General features: G+C 30.4%; 1 protein-coding gene across 1 annotated transcript in view; it reads left to right on the forward strand.

Moving 5' to 3' along the window:
• The window catches only part of LOC111710254 (metabotropic glutamate receptor), a gene marked incomplete at its 3' end in the record, with an annotated part of 33,976 nt that overhangs the window by 5,145 nt on the left and 8,636 nt on the right, over window positions 1-20,195 (forward strand). Inside the window, exons 2-3 of the mRNA XM_023484322.1 lie at window positions 3,940-4,057; window positions 10,681-10,783. Of these exons, the coding sequence (XP_023340090.1) occupies window positions 3,940-4,057; window positions 10,681-10,783 (221 nt within the window). The remainder of the gene's footprint in view (window positions 1-3,939; window positions 4,058-10,680; window positions 10,784-20,195) is intronic.

Below are 20,195 nucleotides of genomic sequence, written 5' to 3' on the forward strand. Positions count from 1 at the left end.
AACGATGCCATGGCCGTTAATGATTATTTCATGCATCAAGGGTTCAAGAATTAATTTTACTATTAAAAAAAATGCCGGAGCAAGAAAAAACAACATTAAAAAATAAAAAAATGTATTTATAATTTTCTCTAAGTTTAAAGCAATACAAATCAAATCATAAAAAAGTTGCCGTTTTTAAGCCGATCTATAAATATTAAAGATTTTTGCCGTTTGTTAACGGAATCTGCCGATAATTTTCGAAGATTTTAATCTTGTGAAACCTCAAATGTCCCTAAAAGTGTTTATGGTGATGAAAATTTAAAGCAAATCCCTCCAAAAAAAATTTTAATTTTGCTGAAACAGGAGAATTTGCAAAAAAACTTGGAAATAAGCAATATTTGGACAACCTAAATTTCACACTAACCTAGAAAGTAGGAAAAGGGTAAATTTATATTTTGATTTTAGTATTCAAGAAGCAAATTTATTTGGTTATAAACTAGAAATTAAAAAACTTGCTAAATAATAAAAGTTCTGATTGATTATTTCTAACGTGCTATGTACCTTAGTTTAAATAAAGCCAACTAAATATATTTATCTATAATTACTATAAATCATATAAACTATTAAGAAAGTACACTCCTATGGAAAGTCTAATAATTAGTATTGGCTGTTTTGTATGCTCAGTGCTCACTCATTCAACAAGTTAATAGGGCCGGGGGTAGAAAATGTAAAATTGTGTTAACAAATAACACAATGGAACAATGAAATAAGACATTATTATTATTTAAACCTATACTCAAGGGGGATATTTATAATGTGAAAGAAATAAGAAATATCAAAACATTTCAGTTTCTGAGGTTTGTGTGGGTTACCTTTGTTTTTAAAGTTTTTTTGTGCACTTCTAAAGTTTAGGTTTTTCATAACACTATGTTTAAATGCTTTATAGAACCGTGTTTAGATACTTTATAACACTATGTTTAGATACTGTATAACACTATGTTTAGATACTTTATAACACTTTGTTTAGATACTTTATAACACTATGTTTAGATACTTCATACCACTATGTTTAAATGCTTTATAGAACCGTGTTTAGATATCTTTATAAAACTATGTTTAGATAATTTGATACACTTTGTTTAGATACTTCATAACACTGTGTTTAGGCACTTTATAACACTGTGTTTAGAACCTTTATAACACTATTTTTATATACTTCATAACACTGTGTTTATATACTTTATAACACTGTGGTTAGATACTTTATAACACTGTTTTTAATACTTTAGAACACTATGTTTAGATACTTTATAACACTATGTTTAGATACACTATGTTTAGATACTTTATAACACTATGTTTAGATACTTTATAACACTATGTTTAGATACTTTATAACACTATGTTTATATACTTTATAACACTGTGTTTATATGCTTTATAACACTGTATTTATATACTTTATAACACTATGTTTATATTCATTATAACACTATGTTTATATACATTATAACACTATGTTTATACACTATATAACACTGTGTTTAGATACTTTATAACACTGTGTTTATATGCTTTATAACACTGTGTTTATATACTTTATAACACTATGTTTATATACTTTATGACACTATGTTTATATACTTTATAACACTATGTTTATACACTTTATAACACTGTGTTTAGATACTTTAGAACACTGTGTTTATATGCTTTATAACACTGTGTTTATATACTTTATAACACTATGTTTATATACTTTATAACACTGTGTTTTTATACTTTATTACACTACGTTTAGATACTTTATAACACTATGTTTAGATACCATTATACCATGATTCTAAAAAAAAATTGTCTAGGCCATCATACCCTCATAATGTACATTCATGTTTTAACTATAACACATTAAACATTCATAAATAAAGATTTATTAAAGGGACTGATAGCGTAATTTCAAGTGACCCTTCATGTCAAGAGGGATATATACGATTCACAAGGGTACCCATAAAGGCTTTGACTGATTAGGAATGAATTAGATATATTAATGTTTTAATTTGGAAAACTGCTCAACCTGTAAAAACAACAATATCCTCCACATTTTTGATCAGATAAAGATATAAAGGATTCCGTTGTGAATCTGGTATTGTCATCCAGTATCACCAAAGAGAATAGAATATATATTAGAGTGGAATTTACTTGAAAAAAGTGTAAAACGGTCATTTTGTTGTACTGTTTCCATACTGCAGGTGAACTCACATATTTGGGCTATATAACCATTTGGAACATCATTTTGTAGAAAATCTAAAATTATTGTTAAAAGAAAACCGAATCATGAAATAGGCTGGTTTCAAAATTGATCAATGATCATTTCACATAAACTCTATGCCTTTCACTTTACAAACGATGATTTTCCGTTATTAGAATAAATCAAATGATGTTTTTTATTTACCTAATTCATTTTATAAAGTTTATTTAACAGCTTTAAAAAATTCGAAATTGAAATGAATAGTCTAGGGAACAGACTGTATTAATGAACTCTACTGCACATAATTTATGAACATTTACATGATTTGTACACTTTGAACTCCCTTTCAGGCTGAAAGGGACTTAAAAACTTCATACCGAGGGATTGGCTAAATTCCACTCTAATATATATTCTATTCTCTATGAGTATCACATAAAATTACTCCTAAGTATCTGATAAAAGGATCAGAATCACGTTTAATTGAAATCTTACATGTTTCAATCTTAACTCCTCTTGTTAAAGAGCTATTCAGAAGAAAAAGGTTTAAATTTTTATGATTAATGAATGAAAATTCATAATTTTAACACGACAAATCTCCGAAAAAATCTAAGTTGGTTGAAATCATTGCAAACAAAACAAACCTACATCGAACCAACATTACCTGAACTTTGTAACCTCGTAAATCGTAGATCCTTTTCCCATTGTGTTGTTAAAGCAAATCTGGTTTATAAATATAAGAAACTCTAAATATTTAATTTGATCGATTTGATAGTACAGGGTTACCCACAAAGGATGAGACTTAAATGACGACCTAAAGCGCTTAAAAACATGATGATCTTAAGTTTCTGAATTCTCGTCTTGTTAATAAAATTTAGAGAAATATTATAGATTGGACTTTATTTTGAGAAAAACTAGATATTTTGTTTTAATGTACTTGCACGAAAACGTTTTAGAGTTAAATGAAGCAAAAAAATGCTTTTAATAATATTTCTAAATTTGAAAACTCACCTAGAAAGGAAGGGGGGGGGAGCTTCTATAGTCTAAAGGGCATGGAGCCGTAATTTCAAGTGAACACCTTTAAAAGAGTGTCTTGGCTGTTTTACAGCGCTGGCCTTAAATCTTTGTCTAATGAAGGATGAATGAAAAGTCCTTCTTTATCTTCCAAAAGATGATTATTTTAAAATCTATAGAAGTGACTTAAAGGGACCGTTCACTTATTTGGGTAATTTTAGGGTGAACTAAACAGCCTATTCTATAGAGAGGGACCGTCCCTTTCCGCTCGAATTCTGAACGAAAAATTGGCTTTTTCTCCGGCCACAGTTGTCTTTGAAAAGTACGACTATTACCAATCAACAGCGAATAGGCTGTTTAGTTTACCCTGAAATTACCCAAATAAGTGAACGGTCCCTTTAATTCTTATCATTGATGAAAAATATTAGAATTCATTAAAAATAGAAAACTAAGATAGCTTCTTTTGCTCCTTATATAGAGGATTATAGAGTACCATTGTGAATCATCTTGACACTCATTAAATATAGTGTAAATAAAAATTACCAACCATTGAACCCTATCCCGTTTAAACTATTTCAGTTCCCCAAATCAAAATGACAAGAGCTACAAGGTCACAAAGTCGTACCAGTTCTGTTGCATACATTTACCTTCTCTTTCTTGCTAGTTTGTGATGAGTTACTTTGTAATTAAATCATGTCTAGATGCTGAGCTTATTCAAGCCATTGAGCTGCTTGAAGCTGATGAACGGTATGAAGCTGAGTCTGATGTGGAAAGTCGTCTTTCTTGTACTACCAGTAGTTCAGCCCACGTATGTTTCAGGTACAAATCAGATCAATTTTGGAAAGAATAAATCTAAGTAAAAAAATCGTCTATTAGCAAACAAAAATTCAAACCATTTTTTGGAATATAGTTTTGGAATGGTATATATTTATGCTAATTCACATATATTTACATATACATTATACATTTGGTAAGAATTTGTTTTGATAACATTCCTATTAAATGAAGGAAAAGTTCAGTTCTAAGGCAACATGGAACGCTCACGATGTATTGACAAATGACCCTATTGCCTTAGAGAAGAACTCTTTCTTCGTTTGCTAGGAATTTTATGTAACGTACTCACGGGCAGCCGTAGTACATTTGAATTACCGAACTGGGCCAACCTTGGTCCCAGTTTGTACTGTACGTGACTCTATGGACAGGTCTAGCCGGTGCAACAAAGAGTTGACGAGGTCAGACTTTATGCTTCATATAGGTTAAATTTACTTTTACAGGGGCAGAGGTGCGTACACTTCATGTAGTATATAATATAATACATGTGAACTTCCTTATAGAATAATAAATCATCCTGCAGCGAGGAAGTTAAACCGTTTACTTAAATCATTTTAAAGAAAACATTAAAATAATATTTCAATTTACTCTGCAAAGAGAAGACAGTAGATTAACATTTGAAAGCGAAGACTATTTCCATTATAATCTGCTGCTTTGGTAGGGATAGGCAACTTCAGTTTTATTTCAAAAATATAAAAACTTAATAAAACACAGAAAATGTTTTAAAAACTTGTAAAAAGAAACAGTTCGTTGACGTATTTACAAAGTTATGGTTTTAAAAGCGAAACATTTAAATTTTAAAGAATATTGTTAAATCCAAACATAAAAAAGCATTTGAAAACGAAAACCCAAGGATTCAAGCATTTTCAAAAATCATTTTCCAGAATGAGAACAGTCTGTTTTAAAATACTTTTTAAAAACTATGCAATACATTTCACTAGCTGCTGGTTAGAATTTCCTAATAAGGAATTTTAACATTAAATATTTCTGTATTTCCGGGACAATTTTAAACTATTCTCGCACCTTGACCTAAAAAAACCTACAAGCCCCCTTCCCCGCGAACCAAATCTGCATTATAGACTTGTTTTAAAGGGATTAATCACATTGTGTTAACAATACATTCTGCGTAATTCAATTTTTTTCTTTTTTCGAATCCTCGACTTTCTATCCTTTTTACTCCCCCCGTCTCCCTTTTATAGCTTAAAATGTAACCCTGTAATCTGTATAGAGTATACCCACCACAGTGATCCGAAGGTTGCAAGCTCCTTTGCAAAAATCAATCATAATTTGGCCATTTATTTCTAAAAAACTAAAGCTAAAAACAACGCATTTACAATTCTAAAATTCATAAGGATAGGGCTCCATAAAAGGAAATCTGAGTAAGATAAATCAAAAGCCAAGGTGTTGCGACGCTTTAAATTCGACCCATCCTTGAAAATTGATGCAACTTTTCGCGCGCTTTTATTCTTACGCGCGTCGGTCCGAGCAGCTTTAAAGTTAAAAAGTCTAAGGGACTATGCCTGACAATTTAGATGAAGCCTATCTATCCAAATTGCTGTACTTGAAGAATATAGGAAGTTAGGATGGTTTAACCAGTCTCAGAAAGTCTGGATCTGTGTAGACCCCTAGATTTTAGAAGTTTAATGAGCCCATTAATTACTAGTTATCTGAACCAGAACCTTCCTACCTAGCTCATGCAAACCATACTAATAAATTCAGTTGAAGGGATGTGTCGGTGCAATGGCTTAAATGTAAAGTTTCAGCTTAAATTAAACAATTACTTTATGCTGCTAAATAACTCAATGAAATCGACGAGTTAAATATTTAAACCCGTGAAATCCCTGGTTGTTAATCATTTTCTAAAATTGCAGCTTCCAATAATTTAGCGGGATTAAATGAATTTTCCGACAAAAAGATACCAATAATTATGGCGATTAATATTTACTGAGCTCGCGATTTAAAAACTTCGACTCGAATCGTAATTCCTTAAACCCGACTTTAAGACCCAATCTTTGACCCAACTCTAACGACAGCTTGTGTCACGTGATTGACAGCTTCAAGATCTTAGGCTCGACTTAAGGAGTACTAAGACCCAATGAAAAAAACCGACCTTGGTTGGTTTTAGTGGAGAATAAGACTAAATGTTGCGTCTTGTTCTCATAAAAACCCTGAATTCCTACCATGAAAATCCGCCGAATAAAATATTAAACCGGTTTTTTGAACTCAACTCTGTCGAAAATAAGATGCAGCTTGAATCCGAAAGCTCAAGCCTTAAATAAGGCCTAATGACAGCTTAGACCCGAGCCGTATTTTCCCGAATTTTTTTTAAATATTAGGATTTGTTTTAATATCAATGTCCGGCCTATAATTGCGAGTAATTGGGAGAAAGTAAAAAATAAGGTTGTATGTCAGGCAAAAGAGAAAAAATCTGTGGAAAAAGGAACTACTCCATATGGACCATATGTACGCTAATCTGTTCCATCCCCAAGATTCAAAGAGCAATTATTCAAAGCAAGGTTGACAAAACCCAATATTTTTTTTCTAGTAGTTATGGAGGCATTGTGATATAATTTTCATCATGATTGGGTAAAAATTATGCCTCTGAGAGAAAAAAGTGTTAAGTGTTTTTTAAACACCTTATACTTGTCGACCAAACTTATATTGAAACGTATTTGAAAGAGAAGCAAAAGCAGTTGCTGTAATGAGGATTCTTAAGCTTCTTAAGCTTCTTAATTAAGAACTTTTTATATTTTTAAAACAGATGTTTTCAACAATTGTCTCGTGTGTTCGAAAGAAAGAAGTTGAAATAAATTGGATACAAACCTAAACATTGTTAACGTTTAAAGGGGGAAATATACAAGTCCCTTTAAGATTTAAATATATAACATTAAAATTTTTAAAGTTTATTTCTTTTTTGGAAATTCATCAGACAAAAAACAGGAAAATCCAAGAAATGTTTATTTTCATATTTGAGAATTATGAAAAGAAGAAAAACTTTCAGATAGATCATTCAAAAAAGCGCAAAGTACACCTTATATTTGCTAAAAAAGCGCAAAGTACACCTTATATTTGCTAAAAATTTGTTCAGATTAATAAATATTTACTAGATTCATTTCTATTCTATTTCTTGGTACAATTAAGTGTTTTAAACTTCAACGAATTAAGAACAATGATAATAATTAAGATATAGTATTTTCACAAATATCCAGACTACGATAAAAAGTTGTAAAAAAATGTAAGACTATCATGAAAATATATAGCTAGATGGTTACTATTTACTTTAAATCATTTTTTAACGAACGTTTGTAATTTTTATGTCATAGTGTTTCAGAACGCCAATTCGATCGTTTTAAAACAACCCCACACATGTACAATTTACAAAATACAAAGGATGAGATTTCAGAGACGATTGCACGGAATTTTCACTGTTTGTTCCCTTATATTCACGATTCCATGCGCAACCCAGGGGCAGCCGTAGTACATTTGAATTTCCGAGCCGGGTCAACCTTTCCAGTCCAAGCTTGTACTGTACCTAGCTCTAAGGACAGGACTAGCCGGTGCAGCAAGGTTGACGCGGTCAGACTTTATGCTTCACAAAGATTGAATTTACTTTTACTAAAGGGGCAGAGGTGCGTGAACCATAAACTTGATTCTTTCTTTGTCAAATTATTAAATAAGCCATTAAATTACTATATCCTAGGCAGAATACATGATTTAGCCTCGTTATATTTGAAGAGTTTCCTGTAACCATGTATAATTAATATGAGTACTTAACAATGTAGAAATCTTGTTGAATACAAGATGATTGCAAAATGGAATTGAACGAGTAAAGACTGAATACCAATCAGTAGTTAGTATAAATCAGTAATCAGAGGATATATACTATATATAGGCTTATATATCGTGAATATACTATCTTAATTACGAAATAAAAAAAATATTTTTTTGGCAGTCATTCAATAAGCGTTTTTTTTTTGTTGAATATAAGTAATTTTGTCACTTATCAGGACTTTGCAGTTAAAAAACAAAACTTACAATTTGTTTGATAAATTTAAACCTAAATCCCCCCCCACCTTTATCCACCCCCCTCCCCCACCTTTAGTAAAAGCTCATATTGTGTTTATGCAGTTTAGGCTTTTATACTGGAAAATAAATACCACTAAAAAAGAAGTCATTCACTCGGAAAAAAAACATATCTACCTATTTAAAGAAGTCATTCACTCGGAAAAAAAACATATCTACCTATTTACCGATCTACCTAGCTACCTATACCTATCTACCTATCTACCGATCTACCTAGCTACCTATACCTATCTACCTATTTACCTATCTACCTACCTATATTTATCTACCTATCTCATGCCTATACCTTTTTACCTATACACCTATTTACCTATCTGCTTATATACCTATCTACCTATCTACCAATCTACCTGTATGTATATCTACCTATATTCCTATATATCTATCTATGTACCTATGTACCTATCTACCTATCTACCTATCTACCTATTTACCGATTTAACCACCTATACCTATCTCCTACTTATACCTTTTTAACTATATACCAATATACCTATATGCCTATCTATCTATCTACTTATCTACCTACCTTTACCTATTTACCTAAATAAATTTATATCTATATTCGTATCTACCTGTATCTACCTGTCTACCTGTCTCTCTATCTAACTATCTACCTATCTACCTATCTTTCTATCAATCTAGCTATCTATCTATCCACTTATCTACATATATATACCTATTTACCTACCTATCAGTCTACCTACCTAAACCTTCTAGCTAACAGTCTAGTGTAAAGGTATGCCAAATGACTGATCCCCTTGTGATATTTATTTATGTGATATGATATATCTGTAAAGTTTTATGTTTATAAATCTATATCTATCTTTCATCTTTAGTTTATATTTAAGTCTTTCTGTTAATTTTATTCTTCTTTCTTGAATACATGGAAATATTTTATATATATTTATATATATTATATACATTTTTAGATAGATATTTATATATTAGAAGTTACCCCTTGAAGTTGATGTATGGTAGTTTACTGGTATATATATATATAAGATATATGATGAACATACACCAATCACTCATATCTTGGGATTGGCTATTATATAGAAGATATTTTCAATAAAAGGAAACACTGCTTCAGCTAAATAACGGATAATTTATATAAGGGCTATATAATATGTATAAATACAAAATGCCTAGTCAAGTTTTCTTCCATTCAATATTTAATCGAAAAAAAATGATTACTAATTCTAAAAAATTGCGCACACGATGAGCAATGTAACTTTTTCATTCCTGCAAAGTTCAAGGACATAATCACCACCATAGTTATAAAGAGTGCAAAAGAAAGTTTAAAAAAACGAAAATTCATGAAATTATGATGTCACATATCAATTTATTCGTTTTCAATCATGGGAACTCGGATCCGTTGGCATTTTGAAAAAAAATTGAAAATAAATGAGTTAGGGCAGAAGAACAGTCTAGCTTGCTTCTACATTTTTTGCGGTTTTTTGACGTAACTCAGTCAATTTTGGAAATTAAAAAAAAAAATTTCAATGGATTTAATCTTTCTGGACAATTAATTACAAAGAAAATCCTATATGACATGATAAATTCAAGAACAAAACTTTAGCAGCGATCATATTCTAGAGTTTTAGAGATTTTGAGCTAAAAATTTTGATTAGCTATCACGGAACACATTGAAACGGGACAGACAGCAGGAGACTTTGTACAGTATTGTTATTTTTACATGCTTATACTATATATTATTCAGTTGGTACATGCAGATACCAGGAGACTTTGTACAGTACTGTTATTATGTCTTTATTATATATTATTCCGTTGGTACTGCACAGATACCAGGAGACTTGTACAGTACTGTTATTTTTACATGTCTATATTATATATTATTCAGTTGGTACATGCAGATACCAGGAGACTTTGTACAGTATTGTTATTATGTCTATATAATATATTATTCAGTTGGTACATTCAGATACCAGGAGACTTGTACAGTACTGTTATTTTTACATGTCTATATTATATATTATTCAGTTGGTACTGCACAGATACCAGGAGACTTTGTACATTATTGTTATTATGTCTATATTATATATTATTCAGTTGGTACTGCACAGATACCAGGAGACTTTGTACAGTATTGTTATTATGTCTATATTATATATTATTCAATTGGTACTGCAAGATACCAGGAGACTTTGTACAGTATTGTTATTATGTCTATATTATATAATATTCAGTTGGTACTGCACAGATACCAGGAGACTTGTACAGTACTGTTATATATATTATTCAGTTGGTACATGCAGATACCAGGAGACTTTGTACAGTATTGTTATTATGTACATATGTGTGCATGTCTATAATTATAATTTATTCAGTTGGTACAAGGATACAAAAGAACTATAATGTGTATATATTATATGATGCTCATGTTGTACAAGATTATCAGGGAACATTTTACTGTACTTTACATTTGTACATGTTTATATCAATTGTACTTTTAGTAGGTTTATGATTGCCTGGAGACCTTGTACATTATATTATATATTATTTAGTTGGTACACGGATACCAGGAGACTTTGTACTGGGCGGTTTGTTCCCTGTACATGAGAAAAGTGAAGTGACTGGTCAACCTTGTAGCAGGAAACTGTACAACAGGTAAAATAATACAATTATACATAAACATGTGCATGGCAACCTTATAAAAGCAATATCATGTCAAAATAAATAAAATTGCGCTTGAGAGTGAAATCTTACATGTTTTCAATCATAAATTCGCTTATTGAAGAGCTATTATTGAGATGAACAAAATTGTTTTGAATTTCAATACGTAACTGGATAACTTTGCTTATATGATAATTAAGTTATAGAAGTAGTATATTTGAATTTCCGAGTTGGGTCAACCTTTCCGGTCCCAGTTTGACAAGACTAGCCTATGCAACAAGGTTGACGCGGTCAGACTTTATGCTTCAAATAGGTTGAATTTAGTTTTACTAAAGGGGCAGAGGTGCGTGGATGGTTTGCATTTTGAGTTAAGATACATTATCTCCAAGCTTTAACGACAAAGCTCCAAAAATGTAAGGTCATGATTGTGATCATCTCTCTCCTGTATGCCGAGTCAATTAGCGGAATTATTTAATAATTAATGGAAATATTTACTTCTACTGAAACTATGGTGATCTTGGAATTCTGTCCTAGTATAGTTTTTTAATGATTAAATATTTTACCAAATATACATTTGCAGCAAGCTATAACAACTTTATAGCACTTTACATGTGAGAAAAAGTTATTGATAAACTCTGTATGTACAGTCGTATCTAAAGTTATTGATAAATTCTGTACAGTCGTATCTAAAGTCTAGTTATGTCTGGGTAACCCTGTACATTGCAGATCTTGTCCCTTGCCAGGCTACATTTGTTGCATTAAACGTGCTGGGTCGACTGTACACTCGGTGTCAGACTGGACTGGAATTCATATACAGTACAGGTTGTACCGGCTCGAATCATGCAGCTTATATAGAGTGGGATGTGTAGATAATTCATATTGAAAGATGTATATGGTCTAGCAACCTATTCTGAATAAACAATTTCTTGCCTTAATCCTAAGCTCAATAAGTGTTATTTGGCGTAAGCATGCTAAAGGAATTGAGTCCTTGCCACAAACTTAAATTTTCTAATCCCTAAATCTCTATAACCATGGTTTTTTAAGTTTTTGATATTTCAAACCTAGATTATTCATTGAAAAAACGAATTTCTTAATGAACAGTAAAACATGATAGATAATTTTAGAACAATCTCAAGAAAATATTTAAACGGTAAAATTCATTTTTCGCTGTTTTTTTTGTATCTAATTGGTTGGAAAATTATTCAAAATAACAAACCTTACAAAATATTAAAAAATAAGTGGTTTCAATAAAAAAATACCCACAGACGTAATAGATACATTAGAATACGTAGGTTGGAATGAATAATATATTTTGAACACATTCACTAAATTGATTTTGTATTTTAAGATGGAAAATAGATGAATTTTTGACATGTTTAGAAACTGTTTTTGTCAGAAAACTGAAAACAGTATTAAAAATTTATGCTTCTTATTTGTAAAGAAGATTAATTTTTTATTTTTTTATTTCAAAAAATATTACAATTTTTTAGACAATGATATAATATTTTCACATTTTTTTCAAGAAAATTGTATTCAAAATATGGTCGAGAGAACACCATAACAGTGGTTCGACTATCCATACTCAGTTTAATTACTTCTTACTTTCAATACAATCTGACTTATTCTTGGTGAAAGTGAAAAGATATCTAAGGCCAAATTTAAAGAATTTGAGCCGCGGCTCAAATATGGTTGGTTCCACTTAAAATTGCATTAACTTTTTCAAGATTTAAGCCGGCGCTCAATTGAAACCGGTTTTGGGGGGATTTGAGACGCGGCTTAAATTCATTAAATTCGGAAGAAAAGAAGAAAAAGAAAAGTTTAACAAAGGACAGAGATCGAAGCTGCTACATTAACCCTGGACTGACTGATATCTTTGGATTCCTCAATTTGAATTCTATAGTGTTTTTTCTCAAAATTCAACAACGCCGCGAACAAAATATTCTTAACTAGAAATTCAAGGCGCTTCGCGCCCTTCTTTCTAGGCTTTTAGGGCGCTTCGCGCCCATCTTCTATTTAAGTTGTGAACATGTTCTTTTTGTTTACATTTAAAAACAAAAAATTCGCGGAATTTCAAGAATTAATTTTTTTTTACAAAATTAAAACCTTTAAAAGACATTTTTTTTATCATTCGTAAACCTTCCCTGTGGTCACGTGATCTCCCACAAAAAATTTGGGTCCGATCGGTCCAGCCTTTTTGACGTTTATTGGATACAAACAGACAGACAAACAAACAGACAGACAATCCAAATTTATATATAGAAGAGAATAAGTTGAAAATTGGTCAAATTGTGACCGGAAGTAACAGTTTGCTGAGATAAGGACTTAACTGTTAAATCAGCGTGCATTATTCCATGACATATTAGGATAGCTCTTTCACTAACTTTGTTGTTAATACCCAGGACTGTATAACATGTTAATACCCAGGACTGTATAACATGTTAATACCCAGGACTGTATAACATACCCGAGAATTAACAATCTGTGTTTTAATGTTTACAATAAAACTTTATAGTTCCGTGAATTTTCCCGAATAAAATAATTTTCAAGAGACAAATTTATTTTATTTAAAACTTACTGGCTAGGGATTTTCTGTTTCAGCATGCTTTAAAGTTTAATACTAAAGTAAATTTTAAATCTTATCTTAATGTTGAGCTAATGAGAAGAAAAAACATGGTTTAAATTGCTAATAAGTAACCGAATAAAGGAATTATGAGTCTTTGTCACAAGCTAAAATTTTGTAATCGCCTTATCTTAGAAACTTGGTGTAAACCTTTCAACTTAGTCTAATTGATCAGAGTGAATTAAATGTTTAAAATATCTAATGTCAAAATAAAAACTAGATGAGCTAGAAGTATCAGTGATATCCAATGCATTTATTTAATCTCCTCCTTCTGTCTTGTTTGTAATAAGCTACAGATCGAGGAAGGAAATTGATTGAAATTTCACTTCTTGACTAGAAATGTGGAATAATTTTACTTCTTGACTAGAAATGTGGAATAATTTTACTTCTTGATTAGAAAAGTTGAATAATTTCACTTCTTGATTAGAAAAGTTGAATAATTTCTCTTCTTGATTAGAAAAGTTGAATAATTTCACTTCTTGATTAGAAAAATTGAATAATTTCACTTCTTGATTAGAAAAGTTGAATAATTTCTCTTCTTGATTAGAAAAATTGAATAATTTCACTTCTTTATTAGAAAAGTTGAATAATTTCTCTTCTTGATTAGAAAAGTTGAATAATTTCACTTCTTGATTAGAAAAGTTGAATCATTTCACTTCTTGATTAGAAAAGTTGAATAATTAGACTTCTTGATTTAAAAAATTGAATAATTTCACTTCTTCATTGGAAAAGTTGAATAATTTCACTTCTTGATTAGAAAAGCTGAATAATTAGACTTCTTGATTTAAAAAATTGAATAATTTCACTTCTTCATTAGAAAAGTTGAATTAGAAATAAAGACGACAGTTCCATAGAGATCACTAAAGTCGAAAAATCTCTTTGCAACAACATTGCAATCAATGAATTTTCAAAGAGCTGTAAACGTTAGAATCAAATTACTGGAGTAGGTCTAAATATAGATTTAATCTGGTATAGGTAAGATAATTGGCATTAAGGTAGTATGCCTGAGGACTCAGGCAATAGGTTCAATATCCCTAGCGTGTGCAGGGGCCATGTGATAGTTAGACAAGGCAAACAATTTTAACAGCCTAACAGACCAATAGTTTTAAGTCTTGTCCAAAAAATGTTACGGGGACAACATGATTTTACGCCCCTTTTACCCCCTTTCCTATAAAATCTATAAAACATGGATTTGTTTGCTTCGTCAATTAATTATCCATTGTTTCCAATAAAATATTCAGTTTCTTCCAAATTATTCCTGAATTATTAATCTTGGTTAATTGTAGCTTCTCGATCTTTCTATACAATATAAATTAAGGACAGCTAATGGCTTCCTTTTATTTTTAATGTTAAACAGAAGTTTGTCGCCCACTTACAGGTTTTTATGTCTTATCCAAGAATTATATAGACCAGGAACCGCCATATCTCATGCGTCAAATCTGTGTACTGCAGTGGGAGGAGATCAAAACAAAGAATTCAGGGGCAACGCATAATTTTAGAGGGAAAAGGGCCCAATGGGTGGAATAAAAATGTGTCGCTATTGTATTTTCCATATTGGCATAAAGCCAAAAATTATAGGTATTCACTCGAACTTGATATAACTTGTTTTTTGTTGGACTGTAATATCACATCAGCGCTTTAGCCCTTTCCCTTCAACTTCTGTGGGGGCACTGGTTTACATTCCTCCCACAGTGTACAGTACACAATTTGCGTATATCTGAGTTGGGCGTTCCTGTATATAGTTCCTTGATCTTATCTAAAGAGTGTTCCATGAAACATGACAGTTGGTGAATAGCCACGTCGTTTGATACAAATAAAATCATATGTATAAAGCAGTTATATCATAATAAAAGTGATTTCGAAGGAAAATATAATTAAGTAGAGTAAAGATTTTTTTAACGAAATAAACTACAACTTAAATGCTTTGAGTTTCAAGTATGCAACCAAATACATTTTCTGTTCCGAAACTTGTGGCTAAAAATTAAATTGGAGGAGTTACGAGGTCACAAAGTCTCACAAGTAATGTCGCATAAATTTAACCTAGAGGAGACGAACATGAAAAAAATATATTAATTTCAATTTGGGCTATCAAAAAATCAGACAAGCAGACAAAACCAAAGTAGAAAATTTCCATATGTATTTTTTAGTCCTCTCTTAAATGATTTTATATAATTTTTTAAAATTTTTTAATAACCTTTTCTAACTATAGGTCACTTTTTTGCCCATGTGAAAATGGTAAAATTGTTTCATCAATCAGTTTAAATTAATCGTTTAAAATTTTTAAAGTATGATTTTACTCCTGAAACCAATCTCTATTTTTCTATCTTTTAATTAGTTTTAGATTACTTTCTACTTTTTTGAAATTTTTTGTAAACAAAATAGTGTTCGCAATGTCTGACATTTTTTTTTCATTAACAGAATTTTTTTATGGTTTCCTTTTCATATAAATCAATTAAAAAAATCGATGGTTAGTTAGCCTGAGATAAGATTTAGTGAAGATAAGAACAACCCTATTGAAAAGGCAGCTTTAATAAAGGTAAATTCCAACCAATCAGAACACTGCTTTCTTGTTCATCCTTCTATTGGTTGGAACAGATCTTGGCTCTAAGTCACTATGAATAGATCAACAATTAGATTTAACAAGTTATATTGTTACATGGTTAAACCGTCTCTAAGTAGTTCAACGAATGCTCGGAATTCATCAAATCCGATAAAAACACAAAGACAGATAGCTAAGTGAAAAAAAAACAATTTTAAATTTTGGTGATGGTGATGGACCAAACATCTGTAGAGTAAAAAAGTAGATGTTAGTTCCACATTTATTAAAAATATATTTTGGTCTGGGTTGACCCTCGTCAGTTCTTGAGATTGTTTCTGTCACAAAGGTTAAAAACAAAAACAAGTAGACATGATTGAGAAAAACATAGGTACGGTGGTAGGCAATTATATCAATATATGAAAAAGACGACTAATTCTTACTTAAGTTGGTAACAAGCTTTTTTTCGAATTAGGTGCACTTTAGTTTTAGTAGAAGTAAATATTTTCATTTACTGTTTAGTGCCGATTTAAGGATTCATCTCTGATTGGATAATGAGATTGATAGAAAGATAGATGTATACACATTACAGCGTATCCATGCTTTTTAAAAGCTTAATATAAATCCAAATTTAAATCTTCATCTTCATTATATTGATATAATGTTAACGCGACTGTATGCATAATTTGTGAGCCTTCGTGTAAAGATGTTAATACCCTTTGAAACCTTAAAGGGAGTGACCGGCTATGTAAGGTAATTGAACTGAGTATGCAGTGTTGTTTATATTTTATAATATTTTTGATTAATTTGTTTTGAATTTGATTATTTCTCTTGTCGCTTGCGCAACTATCTAAGAATGCCGCGCACCACCCACAGTTTTCGAAATCCGTTAAAACGTTTTCTAAAAAAAATAAAATATTATAAAGTATAAACTGTATACAAATGTGGCGAAAGATAATCGAAGACTATAGGTTGTAATATCTGAACGATTTGTTTGAAATTAAATTGATTTTTTACGGTCTAAGTTGTATTTTCTGAATTTGTATGGGCGCTAAGTTATTCGTTATGAGACGTCTTTAACAATTTTCTCCTTATAAACGCAACAGATAGAAGTAAAATCAGTAGCGATCAAAAGCGCTTTTTTTATCGCATTAAGCCTATATCCCCTTTTATTTTTCGCGAACACTCTCTTTAATGGGGTTAAAAAAATTAATTGAAAAACATATTTCACTTTAACTTTATAATAATTAAAACGTTTAAGGTTCAGTAATATACCTGAGCCTTAATATTCTTGAGAACTAAATTAAATTAATTAAAAATTTAAAAATAATTTTTGGAATAATAGATAAAAATCATTTAACTAGTAAGAGCGAAACAAATATATTTTTTAAATATATTGATATGGGTATCAATTTATCAAAAGATGCGTCTCAAGCCGCTGAACTCTGCTCACATTTAATTTTTTTTTATATTTATTAAATTGTCTGATTTATGGCCCAAGAACGAGTTTTATAGGACTAGATACAAAAACCAGTTTTTAAGGGTGTTTCAATATATTTAAAATCCATTTGAAATTAACTTTTCTAAGTTCAGTGTTTTCAGACGGATCTTTCTTGATTATATTTGAATACATTTTTTTTGTCTTCCCAATGACTTTTGTATCTATTGTTTTGCAAAAATTGTACGCGCGTAAAATGAAAATTGTACGCATGTGAAATGAAAATTGTATATTGTACGCGTGTAAAATGAAAATTGTATGCGCGTAAAATGAAAATTGTACGCACGTAAAATGAAAATTGTACGCGTGTAAAATGAAAATTGTACGCGCGTAAAATGAAAATTGTACGCACGTAAAATGAAAATTGTACGCGCGTGGAATGAAAATTGTACGCGCGTAAAAGGAAAATTGTCCGCGTGTAAAATGAAAATTGTACGCGCGTAAAATGAAAATTGTACGCGCGTAAAATGGAAATTGTACGCGCGTAAAATGAAAATTGTACGCACGTAAAATGAAAATTGTACGCGCGTAAAATGGAAATTGTACGCGTGTAAAATGAAAATTGTACGAGCGTAAAATGAAAATTGTACGCGTGTAAAATGAAAATTGTACGCGTGTAAAATGAAAATTGTACGCGTGTAAAATGAAAATCTGAACAAACCAGAGGGTTTAAAATAGCCCTGACCAACTTTGCCAACTGCTCCTCTTGGTCACAAATGAAAAAGGAAGTAAGTTATATATTATATATCTACAGTATATTATATATTATATATCTACACTGACAAAACACTTGATATATACCTAAGTGTAAAATGTTCGGGGGTTTGAATACAAATACAAATTGTTTTTCTCTTCATGATCACACTTATTCAATAAACAAAACATTGATAAAATGTTTATGGGAAAAAGAATAAATGTATTTTTTAATTTTCTTTTTTAGTTTTCCTTGTTTAATCTATTAAATATCAATACGGCTTAATAAAGAAAGCCCTTTTGTATTAAGGTATTTGGGACTGGTAAGAATTGAAAATGAAATACATCTAAATAGTAAATAACCTAGATTTTTTGGATTTTAAAATTTCTCCATGTAAATATATGTTGAAACTTAAATAAAATAATTTTTTTGTAAACAAATTATGTTGCTGCAAAGACACAAACACATTACTTTGCAAATATTTTTGCTGATCCTACACTTTTTGGTTTCTCGCACTAAAACACAAACTGTGCAGTGATCAATAACTGAAATTGTTTTCTTTCAATTAACAGAACCCTTCCTGTGAATTTTATTCCAGAACTAACTTTTCAGATTAAAGGGTATCGTGTTGTGAATCTATCATAGCTTTATAATTATAGGCCCCAAAAACTAACTCACAGTGAGAACCAGAAAACATAAAAGGAATATTAAAGTGTATTTGATGTTGTTAAAAAGCAAATAATTTTACAAGCAAGTAATTAATCCACATTTAAGTAAAATTGAGGTATTTTATGTTCATTGTTCATTCAAAGTCATAACTTGAGTCTTAACGTCGTCTTTCTATTCCAGATTATTATGGTTATCACTGTACTACAGAAGTTTATATGAGAATTTAATCATGATTCAGACATCTTGTTCAAAGTTTTCAGACCTAGCTTTATCAATCTCTTTAAAACTTTTAGAAGCTTAAAGGGATCGTCAATCAAATTTCCAAAGAGTAGCATGTCTGATTAACAACGGTACCCTTTAAATCTTAGCTTTTTTTACCTAAAATTGCTTTACCTCAATTCTTACCAGATATATGAAAGGGACTGTTCACTAAAAATGAAAGGTGGCATAGGCTTACATCGAAAAATATTCGATGGTGATTGCTCCTAATCTTATTTCTATTTGTTACGTCTATAAGGAAAAAATTGTTAAATACGACTTTTATCGAAGAGCGTAGCGTCAATACAAATTTAGAAAGTTACAATATTTGACTTGGATCTTAAAGAAATTAATTTAATTCCAAACAAATCATTCAGATATTACACAACCTAAAATCATCGATTTTTTTCAACGCATTCCGCATTCGTTTATTATAGTTGATTTTTTATTTTGTTTATTAAAATCAATATTTCGCTTTCAACTTGTTTTCACGGCTGGCGCTGGGTTTTCGAACATTTCTGAAAAATATGAAAATGTCGTCTTCATTATCAAAAATCTTCAAAACAGGAATGAATATTTTCTAAGTAGTAAGTAACTCTCGGATCATTAAAAATAAAAAAAACATTATTACTCAAAGGGACCTGAAGCCCCCCCCCCACAAACCCTCTCGCCAACAAAATTTCTAGGCAATTTTTTAAAACATTATTCATTTTTTTCCATGCAATAAATGAGATTTAAGTTTTTAATATTTTCTTTGAAATAAGCTCTTTTGAAAAACTTGCAATTTTCTACATTCATTCTCAGAGATTTCAAATGGCATTTCTTATAACCTTTTTAAATTTTTGAAAAATAATAAGAAAAAAATTGTTTTTATCAAGAACGATGTTTTTACAATAAACGTTTATTACTGATCCCAAAAAAACAAACTTGGTAACAATCATATTGTTTTTACCAACAAAATCAGCTATTGTAAATTTCGTGAATTTATAAGATTTTTAAAATGCTGAAATATATATTTTGGCAAATCTGCCTTAAGTTTGCAAGAGCACCGAATTCAATCGTCGTAGGTTTCTATTCATATTTCTACGAACAGTTTTGAACATTTTTTTTGATCATTTACGAACAGTTTTG

Source organism: Eurytemora carolleeae, unplaced genomic scaffold (genome assembly GCF_000591075.1).
Source record: "Eurytemora carolleeae unplaced genomic scaffold, Eaff_2.0 scaffold1046, whole genome shotgun sequence".
NCBI classification, from domain to species: domain Eukaryota; kingdom Metazoa; phylum Arthropoda; class Copepoda; order Calanoida; family Temoridae; genus Eurytemora; species Eurytemora carolleeae.